General features: G+C 46.9%; 1 protein-coding gene across 1 annotated transcript in view; it reads right to left on the minus strand.

The window, feature by feature from the left end:
- The window catches only part of ulk2 (unc-51 like autophagy activating kinase 2), a 57,580-nt gene extending 40,791 nt beyond the window's left edge, over positions 1–16,789 (minus strand). The window contains exons 1-3 of the mRNA XM_056283011.1: positions 15,312–16,789; positions 12,864–12,956; positions 12,279–12,320 (exon numbers count right to left, since the gene is read on the minus strand). Of these exons, the coding sequence (XP_056138986.1) occupies positions 12,279–12,320; positions 12,864–12,956; positions 15,312–15,401 (225 nt within the window). The 5' untranslated portion in view covers positions 15,402–16,789. The remainder of the gene's footprint in view (positions 1–12,278; positions 12,321–12,863; positions 12,957–15,311) is intronic.
- Between the last annotated feature and the right edge of the window lie 3,412 nt (positions 16,790–20,201).

Consider the following 20,201-nt stretch of genomic DNA (forward strand, 5'->3'; position numbering starts at 1 on the left):
TACCGTGGTACAACCCACCCTACAGTGACACCTTGGTGACACCATGGTACAACACACCCTACACTGATACCGTGGTACAACCCACCCTACAGTGACACCTTGGTGACACCATGGTACAACACACCCTACACTGATACTGTGGTACAACCCACCCTACAGTGACACCGTGGCCACAAACATCAGTAAGCAGTTTTTTGGACTTTTGGATTAGTGCTTTACCCCGGACCATCAACTGAGGAAGATATTCAGTAAGAACACCATCAACCTGAGTTACAGCTGCATGCCTAACATTCAACACATAATATCGTCCCACAACACAAGAATCATCAACAAACCAACAACTCCTTCATCACAACTGGACTCCCTCAACTCCAACTGCCGTGTGACCAACTCACGCCCCCTCGAGGGAGAATGCCAGATGAAGGGAGGGATCTACCAAGCTACGGTGACAAGAGAGGACAACAACAAAACAGAGACATACGTGGGTCTAACAGAGGGACATTCAAAAAGAGGTTTAATGCACACATGTGTAGCTTCAGAAACAACTGTCTAAAGAATGTCACATCTTAAAGGCCTTATATTTGGTCATTGGTGGACAGAAACATTAATTATTCAGCCAGCTGGAAAATCCTCTCAAAGAACAAAACATATTCACCCAGTAGTAAAATGTATAACCTAGTATGTCTAACTGAACAATATTTTATCATCTGGAAACCACAAATGTCCACATTGAATAACAGCAATGAACTGGCCAGCAGTTGCACACATAGATATAAGCACCTATTTTGTAATTATAAATAAATCATGACAACAGACAAATACCATTAACCTTGTATACAACCTACCCCCCCCCAGCCCCACCCCACTGGACCGTTAGCGATCACATGTTTAGAATGTCACCTCTCCCTTCCCCATTGGATGTTGTGTACGTGATGTGCATGACGAGGCAGGAGATGGTATGTTCTGTCACAGTAGCTTTACTGATGCTGATGATGCTTATGGCAGGAAACAGGCTTGTACTGTCACATAGAGAATTTACTTGACCCACTGCATTACTCTGCTCCTTATTTGTTGAGCACTTTCCCTACCGCTGAGTGTTTCTTTTAACAAAGTTTATATATATTTAAATATATGAAAAATAGACTTTATTTTATTCTATTCAAGACTACTTTTCTGGTATTCTTAATCATACCAACAATGCCAAGCTAAATTCCAAGTGCATTTAATACACGGCAATAAAAGTCTCTGATTAAGAAACAGTTGATCATGTGATTAAATTCAGCTCACGTATTCTTCTTATTTGGCAAATGCAACTGCATTGCCATTTATCCCACTTCTTTTTACTGAATACAAAGTTCATCCACCTCAAGTACGTGTAAAAACTTTTATGCAAATTTTGGATATTTACTCCATATTTCCCATTTCCATGAATCTTTCTTCCATTTGAAATGACAACATTTGCATAACATGACTTGGCTCGATACATGGTTGATGTCCGTTACACATGACCACAAGAAGAAAAAAGCTTTGTACCACTTCTAGGGCGTCACCAGAAACTGGAACATCAGAGCAGTAGTCACGTCGCGTGAATCTCTTCAATAGCAGGCTATCCAACAGCCTGGTCAGTAGATCTGTACTGTCCTGTCCTACTGAGGGTTGGCCACAGATGGTGATGGGGGGTTGGGCAGGCTACAGGAGGGGCTACCATTATCCTGAGTGTTTTGTATGTGTGCTTCAGCTGGGGCTAGTAAGAGTAAGATTACATAATGGGGATAAATTCTGCAGTGCAATGGGGGGGAAGTGGGTAAAAACGAGGGGTGATGGGGTACAGTACATGGCCAGAGTGAAAAACTGATCCGTCAGTGGCTGACCAAAGCCCCTACCCCCAACACATGTATGCAAGTGAATGACCAGCCAGCATGACTGAGAAGTGCCTTGAGTAGTAAATCTGTTTTATGCAAATCCAAACCTCAGGCATTCACCGTGAATGTTAAATCAATTAATACTGTAATCGTCTGAAGAGTGAAAGAGCCAATATAGAGGAACAAAGAGAGGTAGAAGGTACTGGAAGAAAAAGCAGCGAGTTAAAACATCTATTTAATAAATAGCTTTTCAGCATTTTCCCTGTGTTGTTTTCAGCCGTTTCACAGTCCCTTCAGTTTGGTCTGACTGTGAAAGAGTAAGAGGCATTTTCTCCCCAATTGTATCCGGCCAATTACCTCACTCTTCCAAGCCGTCCCAGTCTCTGCTCCACCCCCCCTGCCAATCAGGGGAGGGCTGCAGACTACCACATGCCTCCTCCCATACATGTGGAGTCACCAGCCGCTTCTTTCCACCTGACAGTGAGGAGTTTTGCCAGGGGGATGTAGTGTGTGGGTGGATCACGCTATTCCCCCCAGTTCCCCTTCCCCTTGAACAGGCGTCCTGACTGACCAGAGGAGGTGCTAGTGCAGCGACCAGGACACATACCCACATCCGGCTTCCCACCCGCAGACACGGCCAATTGTGTCTGTAGGGACGCCCGACCAAGCCGGAGGCAACGCGGGGATTCGAACCGGTGATCCCCGTGTTGGAACAGAATAGACCACCACACTATGAGTAAGAGGCATTTTCAGGGCAGGAACAGATATAAGTAAGCTACAAAAGGGCAGCCTTTGTTTGCACAGGCTGAGCTCGAGGTTATGAAAGTAACAAGAGAATTGTTTGTATATGTTGATCGACATTCAAGTCTCAGAATGGAGCCTTCACACAACAGCATGTGTGTATTGAATAAGTGGACTTGGGCCTGCCCCTTTTGGGCAAATACTCTGAAACAACAATGCTTGTAAATGTCCCTTCTGACATCAAACAGAGAAACAGTCACAGTCATTCATACACAATTTCACACTCGGCCATCTGCTTGCTTGTTAGATAGACAGCTTTTCACTGTCCTGAGGACATTTTTTTCTAGCAGACAAGATCTAGAAAGTACTACCAACACAACATCAGCACTGAGAAATGCTGGTGTCTTGTACGGAAGAAGAGGCAGAAAGACAAACGCATGAAAAAGAAATCAGGAGGATCAACACTCACTCTGCCAAGACAAGAAAACAACTGGCTGCTGCACACCAGTCAAACACACAAGTCCAGCAGCAGCACAGGGTCACACCAGACCACGTGTGGAAGAACATGAACTCTTCTGAGAAAAGTCTCTCTGAGAGCAAGGAGGTTTCTTTTTCACATCTGTCAACAGTTTGTTGCACAGGAAAAACAAAATCAGTGGAATTGGTTTGTTTTTACACAGGAAAAAACAGAGTTCTCCACTCATCAGGAAGGAACTACATACATGACGCCTGGTGGCATGTGTGTGCTTGATGACCTGGTTGTGTGCTTGATGACCTGTGGTCACAGAGCCGCACAGAAAGATCCTGGTTCACAAATCTGGCCATGAGTTGAGCAAAAGAATGAAGCTGGGCATCTCTGAACAGGTCCAACAACAGGACAAGAAAGTCAAGAACAGAAGCAAAGACAGAACCCCCCCCCCACACACACACACACACACACCCTTGAGTTTTCAAGCATCTGGGGAGACGAAAGTGGAGCCTACATGTGGTGAAGACTGGAGTTACTGCCACTGTGTTGGTTCATTAAATAAATAGTGTGGGTGCTGATTAAATACACATCCTGGAGCTGCAGAATCCAGAGACTGTATGTGTGTGTGTGTTTAGTGTTGTATCTGTGGGGGTTTTACTCTTAGTTTAAGCCTCAACTGGCTCGGCGAGCTGTAAAGAATGGTGTAATGGAATGTGGACAAAGGGTCACGCAATCAGTTTTCTAGGAACTTTCACTGAGCTCTAAGAATCCCCCCCGAAATGTACCCAAGTACAAGTAACAGCCCTCTTCCTCTTACCCCACCACCTGACTTTCATAATGTCAGCCCTCCCTCTGCACCCCACACATGCTCTCTTCAAGACAGCAGACACAAAGACCCACAAACACACAGACACACACACACACGTGGGCCCCTGTCCTAGCTAGAACACAGTGTTCCAACTGGAGGAAGTTCAGGTTTTGTTTTGGAAGCTCAGCCCAATGCAACTGCCCCATACACCACATGACGCCTTATGCTTCATAAACAAACCCCTAGACTCCTCCCTCCCCCCTCCTCTCTCTCGTGTTGTTTTTCCCCCCACTCATGCCTCTTATCTGTTAGACTCTATTGGCTTTCATGTTTTATAAAAAAAAATGTACATGCATGTTGTTTATGTGCATGAGAGAGAGACAGAGACAGAGAGACAGAGACAGAAAGACAGGCAGAGAGAGAGAGACAGAGACAGAAAGACAGGCAGAGAGAGAGAGAGAGACAGAGACAGAAAGACAGGCAGAGAGAGCGACAGAGACAGAGAGAGACAGAGAGAGAGAGAGAGCGACAGAAAGACAGGCAGAGAGAGAGAGACAGAGACAGAAAGACAGGCAGAGAGAGAGAGAGAGACAGAGACAGAAAGACAGGCAGAGAGAGAGACAGAGACAGAGACAGAAAGACAGGCAGAGAGAGAGAGAGCGACAGAGACAGAAAGACAGGCAGAGAGAGCGACAGAGACAGAGAGACAGAGAGAGAGAGCGACAGAGACAGAAAGACAGGCAGAGAGAGCGACAGAGACAGAGAGAGACAGAGAGAGAGAGAGACAGAGAGAGAGAGCGACAGAGACAGAGACAGAGAGAGAGAGAGAGAGAGAGAGAGAGACAGAGAGAGAGAGGCAGAGACAAAGCAAGTGTGTGAGTGAAAAACTATGTTCATAAGAAAGCAATTGACTAGTGTCTCCATGCAGGGCACATGAATGGGCATCCATCATACAACATTAAAACATCACAAACACACTTCCAACACTGTAGCCAAGGGCACAATGCACAACAGATACACAACTCTCTTTTTCCAGAGGTCGCACAAGTCTAAACCCCTCCCTCTTCTTTATTTGAGTACTCAAATTGCAGAGCAGCAAGAGTGTGGGTGAGATCAACCCCGACCTAGAGAGACTCTTACACTTCTGACATCACACGATCACAGCTCTCTAACACACTGCTACACAATGTTTAACGGTGGCCACCCCCATGAGCAGAAACCCAGGAGAGGCACAGCAATGCACGCAGCACTGTTTGTTAAAGGCACAAATCAGCACCGCAGCTCTTGAGCACAATGCCAGGAATAAGGGCTGTGTCATGGCTCACGTGATGCTCTCACTGCCAGCCGCTCACAGCCTGCGTCAACATCCAGCTCTTCTCAGAGGAAACCAAATCAGAACCACTTCTGGCATTTGGAGAAGTCAGACCATCCATCCCTCGTATAGAGCGTCAGCAAACGACACAGAAAACAGTGCTATGACTAGATAGACTCATTTATTTGTGTCAACTTTGGGCAATTTAGTCTTTGTCGGGGGAAATACACCACCGCCTTGGGTAGGGTGCAGGCAGACTAGTAGCTAAACCACTACAGAAGAGTATGGCTGGAGAGTAGGGCTCTTCAGAGCAACTACTAATGCTAAATGTCTCTAAGCCACCAGTCACATAGATGGTTTTCTATTTACACAGGTAGCTGAGCTAAATCTAAAGAGGCTTAACCTTCTTCTTTTTTTTTGGATCCCCCCCCCCCTTCTCTCCCCAGTTGTATTCGGCCAATTACCCCACTCTTCCGAGCCGTCCCGGTCTCTGCTCCACCCCCTCTGCCGAGCCGTCCCGGTCTCTGCTCCACCCCCTCTGCTGATCCGGGGAGGGCTGCAGACTACCACATGCCTCCTCCCATACATGTGGAGTTGCCAGCCGCTTCTTTTCACCTGACAGTGAGGAGTTTCACCAGGGGGACGTAGCGCATGGGAGGATCACGCTATCCCCCCCAGTTCCCCCTCCCCCCTAAACAGGCGCCCCGACCGACCAGAGGAGGCGCTAGTGCAGTGACCAGGACACATACCCACATCCAGCTTCCCACCCGCAGACACGGTCTGTAGGGACGCCTGACCAAGTCGGAGGTAACATGGGGATTTGAACCAGCGGTCCCCATGTTGGTAGGCCACAGAATAGACCACTATGCTACCTGGACGACCCCAAGCTTAAGAAAGTTCAAACTATATATGTATGAATATATGTAGCTATCCATCCATCGACTTGGATGGGTTGCACAGCCAAACATGGGCTATATTTCCTGTTCCGCTGGGCAAACACAGGAATGCAGCATGTGGCTCCAGCCAGCCAGCAGCTGATGAGCCTGAGTACATATCAAGTGGGGAGGTGAGAGAGGAGGATGGTGGAGAGTGGGAAAAATTAAAAGAGTGGGCAGAAAGGGCCATCATGCAGAGACACGATTAGGATAGAAAACAAGAAGAGGAGAATAACATGACCGATGACAATGCTGCCACATAACAGCTGCAACACACCAAGTTCTGACTGTGAGTCTAAAAACAGAAGAAAGGGCAAAACTGCTGACAGCGGAGACAAAGAGGGAGGACTAAACAAAGGCTAGATGATAAAGAAAGAGTCACACACAACGACCATGAGTCAATGCCCAAAGCATGGAAGACTGAAGATTAACAGAAAAAGACCACGGTTAAGTTACACTTTTAATAAAGCCCTGAGTGGCTGGGCAAGCATCAACAAAACCACGGCACCGTTATCACTCCGACACCCGTCTCGTGCAAATGGTCCCTTAGAAGTTCATGTCCAAGGGTCCCGAGCACTCGGTGCCAAATGAGACAGCTGTGTCAGGCCAAGACGAGCTGAGAGTAAGACGGCCACAAAGGCTGGCACTGCCAGAGGGACAAACGGCAGACCATCTCACAGAGACACGCACTAATGCTTGGACATACTGGGCTTTTGTTGGGAGAAAATGAAAAAGACCAGACTGCCTCAGTAAGACTCAAGCAGGTGCTGGAAGACGTCTGATGTTCAACTTTATTACAGTTAAATCCTTTCACAGCTCATTATACTCGTACATGAAGTATGTGACAAATAAACCCTTGACTCAGTAAGAGAACAAGAGGGCTATTGCTGACGATCAGATGAGCAGCCGGGTAATTTGTGAAATACTTTACCAATGACAGGAACCTCGACACAGCGTGTCACTAAAACAAACCCAAAACAGCTAAATAAATATCCATCTTAAAAGACATAACCCATTTCTGTGCAATGCAATATAAAGTGCTCACCCAAATTTAACCTTTTCGTAGTTTGTCTGTTACACCTCCAAAACTTAATTCACTAAAATAAAAAATTCTCCATTTACTAAAAATAAACTCAACACGTTCATGAAGAAAATCTTCCAAAATGTCTTCTCGGATATCTGCATTGTTATATTTTTGAATTTCATTCCTCTGAGTAAATCTGTTCCAACGCTGCCAAATTGGATGGATTTTAATCAGCTTTTTAAAAGCAACTCCTTCAGTAGCTTTTACTTTGGGTCATTTCCCTGCTGGAACATAAATCTTTGTCTTGAATGTAAATCTCTTGCTGACTGACCAGGTTCTCCTCAAGGATTTGTCTTTCTTTAGCACCATCCACCTTGTCCTCGATGGCAACAAGCGCACCAGTCTCTCCTGCTGCAAGCCCCCGTGACATCCCACTACGCTGCCACCCTCACGTCAGGGATGGTATCAACTTGGTGTTGGGCCCAACACACCGCTTTGCTCTCAGGCCAAGGAGCTCATATGTAGTCTCATCACACCACAAAACCTTCTTCTAGAAGGTCTCAGATTTAGTCACATGGCTTCTAGCAAACTCCAGCTGTGATTGATTGTTATCATGTTAAGAGTGACTTCAAGAAAAGTGGCTATTCCAGCCTCAATGAGTTAAGATGAAGGGAATGAATAAACAAAAATAAAAAGTGATATGAAAATTTGACTTTGCCACAAAGAAAATAGAGAAATATTCAATGGGGGGGGATTTTTTTGAAGCGGCTGTCAAGTCAAGAAAAAATATGTTCTGGTTTAGCCTTTTCTTCCATTTCATATTTCCAGATTAATCCCGTTTGTTGGTATATTCAACATTACTGGACACTGCATTTTGCTTAAACTTGTTTCCAGGACTCCGCAGTCTACACCATCTACAGGCAGTGGCCACTCTTTCAGGTCTACACCATCTACAGACCAATGGCCACTCTTTCAGGTCTACACCATCTACGGGCCAGTGGCCACTCTTTCAGGTCTACACCATCTACGGGCCAGTGGCCACTCTTTCAGGTCTACACCATCAACGGGCCAGTGGCCACTCTTTCAGGTCTACACCATCTACAGACCAGTGGCCACTCTTTCAGGTCTACACCATCTACAGGCCAGTGGCCACTCTTTCAGGTCTACACCATCTACAGGCCAGTGGCCACTCTTTCAGGTCTACACCATCTACAGACCAGTGGCCACTCTTTCAGGTCTACACCATCTACAGGCCAGTGGCCACTCTTTCAGGTCTACACCATCTACAGGCCAGTGGCCACTCTTTCAGGTCTACACCATCTACAGGCCAGTGGCCACTCTTTCAGGTCTACACCATCTACAGGCCAGTGGCCACTCTTTCAGGTCTACACCATCTACAGGCCAGTGGCCACTCTTTCAGGTCTACACCATCTACAGGCCAGTGGCCACTCTTTCAGGTCTACACCATCTACAGGCCAGTGGCCACTCTTTCAGGTCTACACCATCTACAGGCCAGTGGCCACTCTTTCAGGTCTACACCATCTACAGGCCAGTGGCCACTCTTTCAGGTCTACACCATCTACAGGCCAGTGGCCACTCTTTCAGGTTTACACCATCTACAGGCCAGTGGCCACTCTTTCAGGTCTACACCATCTACGGGCCAGTGGCCACTCTTTCAGGTCTACACCATCAACAGGCCAGTGGCCACTCTTTCAGGTCTACACCATCTACAGACCAGTGGCCACTCTTTCAGGTCTACACCATCTACAGACCAGTGGCCACTCTTTCAGGTCTACACCATCTACAGGCCAGTGGCCACTCTTTCAGGTCTACACCATCTACAGGCCAGTGGCCACTCTTTCAGGTCTACACCATCTACAGGCCAGTGGCCACTCTTTCAGGTCTACACCATCTACAGGCCAGTGGCCACTCTTTCAGGGATGAGGATGTGCACATCCTTGATAGGGAGGAACCAACAATTGTTATCTATGTATGTACACATACATACTATGTGATACACACAATATGTGTGTGTATCACAGGAAGCTGAATCAGTTCATCTGGACACAACGTTTATTGAGAGAGCAACGTTTCATCATCATCTAAGTGACCTTTTCAGTCTAAATTGACTGCAGGTGTCCCCACCCCTATAAACAATACAGTACATAATACATAATACAATACAAAATGACCGAAAACAATTTTCATTGTCATATTCAAATTGCCATGAGCATTAACTAGAGTTCCAATGGCAATGTGTACCATTCACAGAGATGGTAACCTATTGTTGATTTGGGTGGTAATACCACTGCCTTTTTTAATTTTGCTTCAAAACGTGGAACATCATCTCGATGTGTGGAATGCAGGTCACAGGATCAAGATGCTTTGCATTACAACATAAAGCCCGATGCCGGGCAGCCTACCCTCTGGCTCCCCAAGATGAAAACCAACAGATAAAAACACACTTGTTCTCACCGCCACCACCTTGACTAACAGACATAACTAGAGAAACCCTGCTATTATCTGAGCTGGCATTTTCACTGCATCGTGTGTCTTTTTGTAATTTGTCATTGTCTACTCATTGCTTTTTTTTTGGTATGTTGTATTGTAGATTGCCTATAAATTGCCTATAAATCAATTTCCTTTGGGTTAGAATAAAAAACCTAACTGAATACCAACCAGTGTGGATGTTAAGCTACACTGATAGTTCTACTAAAGATTTAGCACAGATAACCCTTTCACTTTCATTCACTGTTCAATATGCGGTCTTTGATATGGCAACATTTAATATCTACTACATTGTTCAATCTTCCATCCATCCATCCAGCCATTAGCCAAACCGCTTATCCTGCTCTCAGGGTCGCGGGGATGCTGGAGCCTATCCCAGCAGTCATTGGGCTGCAGGCAGGGAGACACCCTGGACAGGCTGCCAGGCCATCACAGCCCCCCCCCCCACACACACACACACATTCACACATACACATTCATACCTAGGGACAATTTAGTACAGCTGATTCACCTGACCTCCATGTCTTTGGTCTTTGTTCAATTTTCCACAGTTCAACAGCTCTGTGGAAAAAGTCTTTTGCTTGGGTTATGTAGTCTCTTTTAAAATGTATTGTGGAAACTTCTGAGACAGCACAATTACATCCAGCTTTAGAAAACCTATAGGGATAAATAAATAAATACAGTAAGAGCCATCGTGGGACTGTGTCTACGCAGGATCATTTTGAGAAGTCATTGCCTCTAATGTGATGGTGATGTCTAACACCAGTGCAACCCGCCAGTGACTGTAGTAGTAGTGTTTGCCTTTAACCGGTCACATACTGTCCTGTGAGCACAAGATTATGTAACAGACAGGGAAGCTTACTGCCAGTGCTGGGAGCTAGTGGTTAATATTTAACACCTGTAAAACTCTTACTTTTCTTTCTTTTGTCTCAGAAAGGCTATCTAATAATTCTACTATAATATATCTTTGCTCACACTGAACAACTGGGTATCACGAGATTTCGTGTCATAGTCACGAAATGTAATCTATGAAATCGTGCTGGGGGACACGATGTCACTGAAATTTTCTTGTCCAGCACCACAAAGTTGTATCCAATGCATTCCTATGGGCCAAGTTTTTCTTGCGCGAGTCACGTTATCAAGATGCTGGCTCTGGCTGGTCTGGCCTCCCGGGAGAATGCCGGTCACTTACATATATTTGAAAACACAAAAACTACGGCGGTTAGGGTTAGTGTTAGGGTTAGTGTTATATCTTGTAGTTAGTCCGCCGCCCACTAGGCAGGGCAGTAAAAGGGAGAAGTAAGAAAATGACAAGTAAAAAAGCAGTGAGGAAAATAAAGAGCGCTGATGTAGACGGTTACTGAGCAGTCGTGTCGTTTCTGCTGTCTGATATGTGGATAAATAACACTTAAGGTTAGGGTAGTTTTTGTGTTTTCAAATATATGCAAGTGACCGGCATTCTCCCGGGAGGCCAGACCAGCCAGAGCCAGCATCTTGATAACGTGACTCGCGCAAGAAAAACTTGGCCCATAGGAATGCATTGGATACAACTTTGTGGTGCCGGACAAGAAAATTTAAGAGACATTGTGTCCCCCAGCACGATTTCATAGATTAAATTTCGTGACTATGAAATGAAATCACGTGATACCAGGCTGCACTAAATGACTGGAGTTCTTCTGTCTGCACAACACAACAGCAGTTCACTTCATTGCATCAATCACTGTCTTAAGTTGATCACTCCACACCCTTGACCTGGGCCGCAATATGTGGTGGCTTCAAGCCATCATGTTCAACCCTGCTGATGGGACGAGACCTTTGCTACAGCATAATCTAAAAAGGCAGAGAAATAGTGTGTATTCAGCATACAATAACAGCTGGTAAGCAAAATGTCCAACAGCTAAATTGTTTCACTTGACCAATTTTGGGGATTTATGAACTGGGATTCCCATGTCCTCCGTGTTTTCCCGCCAGACATGCTTCATAAACACTGGAGCACAAGCAAAGCTTTGGACAATGCTGCTAGTCTAGGGCTTAACGTAGAACACGCCACACCACAGTCAGCACTGACACATATCAGCCACAATCCTGCAATTTCTCTGAACAAGAAACCTTAACCAGATCCTCTTAATATGTGATCCTGATTATTTTGTAGTTAAAATTAGTCCTGGATCAGCATGACTCCTGCTTATGAGACATCATACCAACACTATGGCAATCTCTGTCTGTCTGTCTTTCAATTTTCTTAACAGCCGTTCTTCCACTCGACTTCACACTTGGCGGATGTATTGCTGAGGACCCAAGGAAGTGCAGTGTCGAGTGTGAAGTTGTTTGGATGAGCCGTTCTCTAATTAGGCTAAGGTTAGCGTGCTATAGGTTCATGCCAAATGTACAGACGTGATGATGTCATGTGCGTGATACAGACGAGATAACGTCACACGTGTGATGACTTTGCGAATATAAATACAGCATCTCAACCACTCCCACACTCAGATTACAAATCGGCCTGTTCCGAACAGGCATGTATTGAATGGGCACTGCACTAGTTTATCAAATACAGGCAATTTAATCTGTGTATACATCAGTTTATTTTATGTCAGTGCAAACCACAGAAGAATTTACCTGGACATCATAGAGTGCCACAATGTTTTCATGCTGAAGTTCCTGGGTAAAAAAGAGAGCACAATGCAAGCTGCGTTACTAGTATTATTTACCAAGGTTGAGGCAATCACTTGACCTGAAACTTCTAATGAGGAGGTAAAGTAGACCTGGGCAACCTATCGATATAATATCAATATCATGATATGAGATGAGCTATCATCTGGGATTCTGGGTATCATAATAGTTACATAACTTAAATGTTGTCAAAAGGCTGCATTATAGTAAAATGATACAATTTTCTGAACTTATGAGACTGTTTTAGTTGCATGAAATGAACAATGAGTGTCTGTGCCTGTTTGTTCATCTTATTCACAGTCCTAATAATAATTTCTCCCGATTTTCTTGCGTATAAATGTCTCATAAAAGTACCAATTAGTCACCCCCAAAATATCATCACATTAACACTATCAAGGTAATCATTCTAAACTATCATGATACACATCTTTGTCAGTACCACCGGCCCGAAGGTAAAGGCTCTCTGGCATGGACTCACGCAAGGCTAATGTCAAACCATTTAACCCTGAAGCAATTAAATAACATTTTCACCTTCAGAATTTTAATTTCCTTGCCAAGGAGGATCTGGGACTTAGAGAGGTTCTTCTTGTTAATGCTCTTGATGGCCACCTCCCAATCTGTCTTCTACAGAGCAAAGGGTGGGGACAAAGGGAAGAGGGAGAAAAAAGACAAAGAAGGAAGAGAGGAATGAGTGACAATCACTTTGGATCAGTCTTGTCTCAAAAGCCCAACCGCATGTGTGCACAGAGACATAGCAGGTGGCCTTTAGAGGGACAAACCGTAGCCATTCCAAAAACACAAGGTTACTTTGCTTTTAAACAGATAGGCTCTCCCATCACTGAACGACAAGCCACTAAAGTAACAGCAAAAAGAGGTTGAGCTAACATCCTCCCATCAGCAAAAAAGACATTCTGATTTCACGCCAGTTGAAAATTTCAGGTGCATCTGTTGATAATGTCCAAAATTCAACTATCTGCTCAGAAATATGGTGGAGAGAGTGGTAGAATATACTCCTGCCCTTAGCAAAACACAACAAGGAGACAGACCCTGAGGACTGACAACTGAAACCAACACAGAGGAGCCCAACACCATGTATGGTGATCAGTGAGGTGGAAAGCCAGAGAAAAAAGATTCTACGCATAAAAGGGCTGCTTTCCAAATTAATCTAGGTCAATAGGAGATGTTCTTGTTCCATGGTGCACTACGCCTCTGGCATGGCACTGGATTCGGCACGCGAGTGAGTCTGTCTGTGCCTGAGCTGCTGCAGCCCCCAGCAGTCTTGAGAGTATGTCCAGACAAGTGTGACCAAGGATGTGCCGCATTGAGTATAGCCTTTGAAAAACATGAGCCCGCCTACCATGATGAGGGGGTAGAGTGTACTTTCAGCCAAACCAAACTAATAGCTCATTGCTGTGCCACATAATGGACAGTTAAGTAGTGCAGAGTAAAAAACACTGTGGTGGGAGACATCCGGCAAAGATGGAAGGATATCTTTTTCAGAATAATGATGCCATTGTGAATTATATGCAGTGGTGATGATGATGCGAGCAATGATAAAGACCAGCATCAATAACAATGACTCAACATATCAGGAAAAGTTGTTTAAGCATAATTAGGCTGGACAAAAATGTCAGATTTGACAAAAGAGAATGTGTCTTAATTAACAAATGAGGAGCCAGAGTCCTTAAGTTTAAATAAGACATTTTTTTATGATGACTGTGCAGGAATTCCCCGAATCAGTGGATCTTTCTGACTAGTCTTTACAGTACCTGGACTTGGGTATTCTAAAAATAGCTAAATGCCTCTCTAACCTTGAGATATCAGTTCAGGCAGGCAGTAACACATCTATTCTATGTTCCTGTCCTTGTCTCTGATGAGCCTATGCGTCTTATAAGCTAACTCTAGTTCTACAGCCTCATGGGAGCTTACACGTAACATCTAACACCACTTAAAGGATGAGGCAATCGAATATGTCTGTTGCATGCGAGAGGTAACAACCTCTCCGTCCTGGTCCATCCCCTCCTGCACTTCCTAGTTGGAAATTAGCCTATAAATAGGAAAGATCTCATGCAGATGCTGCTAAGTTATAATTATACTGCTCACATGTCAGGTCCCTTGTAAAAGGAATGGTAACGTGTGACCAGTGGATAATGTGCTCACAATGGACCGCATCCAATCATGAGCAGATGAGGCGATTCCTTTTTATTTTGTGCCTCTCAGCAATTAATTGGCTCGGAGACAAAATCCCACAAAGGAGATAAAAAGCTGCAGAATATACATTAAGCAGCTAAGTGTGTGAGAACAGCCTTATAGTCCCTTCAGTGAAGGAATCCACTCCCATGCGTTTGACTGCAGCTGCAGGAGAGTGCCGTGTCATGCCTCTCCAGTCCCGTCTTGGTCTGTCCGAGTCGAGAGACAGACTCCCATCGGACACCGGCATCTCACATGCGTCCTTTCTAACAGCCACCACCCAGCCACACGCAGGAATGAGTATAGTTACCTTCTTCAGGGGCGGCACAGCCCAGTACAAGCAGCCCTGCTACAGCTCTTACATAAGAATGGCTGCTATTCTTAAACACAGCAGAGGAAGAACACTGCACCTCATCCTCCCAGCACAGTCTTACGTCACCAGCAGCTCAGAGCTGCGCCGCGAGTCATCCGTTTCATGAATGAGTGACTTGACCCCGAATCCTGAACCGCACCCCCGAATAACGAGGGGTTACGGGATTAGACATGAAGTCTACTTTCACCGTCTAACTTACATCCAGCTGGTCGATATCAGCGTGTTTTACCATAAACTAGTGGAGTTACGTCAAGCACACAACACAACACAACGCAATGCAACGCAACACAACAGATTTTGCAGTTTTGAGAAAGTGACGTCATGCTTAACAGCGTGTGATGCACTGACCCACTTTTTGGAGCAAGCATCACCTGCAGCCCTTGCCCCGTCGGCTGCAGCGCAGTCCCGCTATTTACCTTTCTGTGCCTCCCTTTGAACACCACTGCGAAGGCGCCATGGCCAACCAGGTCTTTTCTGCCGTACTCAAAATCTCCCACCGGCTCCATCGTGGACGGCCGTCCCGCTTCCCGGTCAGGATCAATGGGGGGCGCTCGCCGCTCGACTCAGAAGAAATCAGCTTGGTCCCAAGTGTTCTCCCACAGCTCGTCGTCGTGGTATTTGAACGCAGGTATATTTAATAAAGGGCTAATTCTCAACGGTTTCTATCAAGCCTGCGCTGGTAGGTTGTATTGCCGGGCACATAGCGCAGCCTCGGACGCCCTGCCAGAACAGTCAGCCACTGCCAGAACTGCCAGAACAGTCAGCCACTGCCAGAACAGTCAGCCACTGCCAGAACAGTCAGCCACTGCCAGAACAGTCAGCCACTGCCAGAACAGCCAGCCACTCAAACACTCGCACACGTTATGTCTCGGCGATCAAACAGCCGCCGGCTGAACGCACGGCCGGCCGGCCAGCCACATTCCCAGAGGTGCGCAAGATCAGTTCCTAGTGTCAGCTGTCATTCTCTGACCCCCGTCGCTCTAGAGCTGCACTGCAGGCCACGGAAACGTTTAATCAGCCTACAACCACGGTGGACTATGGTGCGCGGACCAGGTCTACATGATGTCTTGCGTTCTGGCCACTTCCATGCAAAGGTGGAGACAGGAGCGGTCAAGCTGAGCGAGCGGACGGTGACACAACACGGCTGCTCCGCCCGGCGTCATGCCGCCGTCACGGCTCCGTCAGGCCGCGCTGCCGCCAACAGCACCGTGCGGACAGCCTGCACGCTGCGCCCCGGCTGGGTCACTCATGCAGCCCGGGACCTGCCATGCACACCGCTAGCCAACTACACCGCTAGCCGACTACACCGCTAGCCGACGCTGGCTAGCCGACTACACCGCTAGCCGACTACACCGCTAGCCGACTACACCGCTAGCCGACGCTGGCTAGCCGACTACACCGCTAGCCGAATACACTGCTAGCCGACTACACCGCTAGCCGACGCTGGCTAGCCGACTACACCGCTAGCCGACTACACCGCTAGCCGACTACACCGCTAGCCGACGCTGGCTAGCGAGCGGACGGGTCGCCGTAGAACCGAAACCGAGCGTCCAAACGAAGCGTGTGTCCGTCCTGCGGAAGCTCCGCTCCTGGGAAAGCCTCCTTCTTTGTCCCGATGTGCGTCTCCACAACACGTCGTCTTCTTCTGACAACACTGGCGTTAACACCAAGTTAATAAGGAAAGGCGTCTGTATTTTCAGCTCTTTCGGCGAGCTTGAGCTGCGGCTAGAAGCCGGCGACGGCTCCGAATGATCCCCGACACGACCGCGACCTAGCAAGGCGGCGCTGCGCGGAACTAACGGCGGATGGCGCCCTGTCACACTGAGCCAGGCGGAGACGCGTCTTCCCACTCATACGTTACACGATATACCGACAAGTAGTGCCAGGTCAAGTATTTATGACATATTCATCCGCAGACTCACACCACGCCGCTACCTTCCGCTGAGAAACGTAGTCCCGCACGGCGAAGCGGAAGGCTGCGGCGTGTTGCGGAGCCTTGTGGGAAAAAACCGCCACCACGGCTCAGGACAGAAACGGCCCGCTGCGGAAACACCCAGAGTACCGCTATGAACAAGCTGCTGGCACTCAAACCACAGCTCTGATTCTAAACTTGAGTTACCATGTTTCCCATCAAAATATCACCATTATACAGATTATGTTGCCTTCGTGACGCAAGATTCTACATCTGTAAAATTATTTACGTGGTGTGTGGAAGTCGGAGAAGCATTACGATTCGCCAATGGTCACCATGCTTCATTTAATTTGGCTTTACGTCCCCTAGTGGCCACATGCTGGAACTGTCTTCAGGATCACCTAAATCCCATAGACTCGATGACTGAACAGGAAGCAGTAGCTGCGTGCGATGGAAGGGCTCTAAACTCAGTATGCCAATTTGTCCAGACTTGACAGACCTGAGAGGTTATTACATTACCATAGCAATGGCACTCTAGTCCTGAGCTTGCACAGCTGGATGGGCAGGTGTTAGGAGGGGTGTTAGGATGGATGTTAGGAGGGATGTTAGGATGGAGAAAACGTGAAAGGGTGGTGCAGTTTAGAGATCTCCGCTGGTGTCAGGCTACGTTTGTTCAGGAAGATCTTTTGCCACTGTTGTCGTGGAATCCGACTGAACAAAGGAGACGATGAAAACTTTACAGTCCAGCTGAGCACATCTCGTCAGAAGTTGAGCACGCAATACAACTTCTCTCCTGTTTAGCACGCTGCAGTACACTGATACCAAACGCTTAGCCGAATGATAATCATTAGTAGACCAACAGCGCCACCTAGTGGTGGTTAAGCTAGGCTCTCATATACCCCGGATGTTGACTGCCGCGCCAGTCGGAGAGTTACAGTAAAGAGGACCAGACGTTGGGAATTGGTCTCCGGCTCAAATCACTGTTATAGACATATTAGCAGTATAAGATACCTCCAGATAATATAGAGAATATATGACAGTGGCGACGAGGATGGGATACCTTTAACGTGAGAAGGTAATCCCGGTAGTTAATAAAAGCGGACGAAGCAACGTGACGCTACCAGCTAGCTTCCAGCCAGCTAGCAAGAAAAGACTAGCTAGCCAAGCCAAGCACAAGCATGGCGCATTTCATCGGCAATATTGCTGAATACGAGGAAGGTAAAGAGGACTTCGAGTCGTACCTTGAAAGATTGGAGCAATGGATGATCGTTAATGAAGTGGAGGACGGTAAGAAGGCCAATGTTTCCCTGTCTGTGATAGGCGCAGAAGCCTATGGCCTACTAAAGAACCTCTGCATACCAGACAAACCGAGTAGCCTCACGTATGCAGTACTGAGCGGGAAACTAGCATCCCATTATAAACCCAAGCCACTAATCTTAGCTGAACGTTTTAGATTTCAGAAAAGAAACCAATTAGACAATGAGTCAGTGTCTGATTATGTGGTTGCTTTAAAGCACCTGTCCACACATTGTGAATTCGGTCAGCATTTAAATGAAGCACTGAGAGACCGATTTGTTAGTGGTTTAAAGGTGGAGGGGCTATTCAGAGAAAGTTGCTCGCAGAACACAATCTGACTTTTGCAAAAGCATGTGAGCTGGCCTTATCTATGGACGTGGCGTCAGAGTACGCTGGAGTTTGCCAGCAAACCAAGTGGAGCTGCAACTGTGAATAAGATAGACAAGAAGAGAACAAGCAAGGGTGCGTGGAGAAGCAAGTCGTCCACCAGCGAGTGGAAAAGCAAGCAACCTACCAGTGACAACTCTAGACCACAGAGAACAGAAACGCACCAACCCTGTTACCGATGTGGAGGTAACAACCATGCAGCTCAAGTATGTAGGTATAAAACCGAGACATGCCACAAGTGTTCCAAGGTAGGGCACATAGCAAGAATGTGTAAAACTAAAAATAGACAGGGACATACACAGTATGTGGCTGAAGACCACAGTCCAAGTGAGAGAGGAGATGGAAATGAGGATGAACTGTTTGGTGCGTATCCGATGAATACAGTGTACTCCACGAATACAGTTGGTAATGGAAAAAGGACATTAAGGTCAATATTAAGTTAGAAGGAAACCCTGTAGACATGCAGCTTGACACAGGAGCTGCCGTAACCCTGGTATCTGAGATAGTGTACAAGGAACATCTCTCACACCTGCCACTGAAAGAAAGTAAAGTGCGAAACTACCAGCAGTAGCACCACTACACTGCTGGCAGTGGCCTACAAGAGTGTGGCAGAGGCTACATATTGACTTTGCAGAGAAGGATCAGCAACATTTCCTAGTGTTAGTAGACAGTCATTCAAAATGGCTTGAGTTGATCCCCATGGCAACAACTACCGCCGCCAAAACGATCGAAGTGTTGCGGAGCATCTTTTCGTCCTACGGTCTTCCTGAGGAGATCGTCTCGGACAACGGTCCACAATTCACCTCGCTGGAGTACAAAACATTCCTGAAAAGCAACGGCATTAAGCAGACCTTGGTGCCAGCTTACCATCCTGCTTCTAATGGTGCCGCAGAGAGAGCAGTCCAGACGGTGAAAGCTTCACTTCTGAAACAGCTGCTCGATGAGAAGAAACAAAACGTCACTATTACAGTGAAACACAGGCTCGCCAACTTCCTGTTGTCATACAGGACCACACCACACAGCGTTACAGGTTGCACACCAGCAGAACTGTTCCTCAAACGTCAGCCTAGGACCAGGTTCAGCCTGCTGAAGCCGGACCTCGCTCAAGTGGTGGGGGCCAAACAACAAAAGCAGAAGGACTATCATGACCAACCCGCCTCGAAGCTGAGACATCTGTCAGAGGGGGACTCAGTACTGATCCGAAACTTCCGTGGAGGAAAGGAGAGGTGGACGAAAAGGACAGTGGAGAAGAGACTCGGACCAGTCACCTACCTGGTGTGGAATGGAGTGAACCGACGTTCAGTCCACATTGACCATCTGCTGTTCGACCAACCCTCCAGTCCTCCTGAGGCATTTCAGTTTCAGGATGACCAGATGGGCATCAGCAACACCTACCCTGCAGTTGCGGATTTGGGGGGGAAAGGCACAGCTGGAGCCATAGGTGCTAGCCCGTACTCACCTGAAGATACACCCGTTCCAAGGATGCAGGCTCCGGAGAAGCTTGCAACACCCTTACGAGGTTCGGTGGGCAAGGCCGTGTCGCCTCCTCACCGAGCATCCACTTCCCCTGAGGTGGTTGAGCGCCGGTACCCTCAGAGAGAGAGGGCACCTCCAAAACGACTGTCTCTGTAAGATCAGCCGAGTTCCTGAATAAAAGAGTTCCTGAGAGACTAAATTGTTCAACTCCTGTTCAGAAAAAAATGTGAAAGAG

Source organism: Lampris incognitus, chromosome 7, assembly GCF_029633865.1.
Source record: "Lampris incognitus isolate fLamInc1 chromosome 7, fLamInc1.hap2, whole genome shotgun sequence".
NCBI classification, from domain to species: domain Eukaryota; kingdom Metazoa; phylum Chordata; class Actinopteri; order Lampriformes; family Lampridae; genus Lampris; species Lampris incognitus.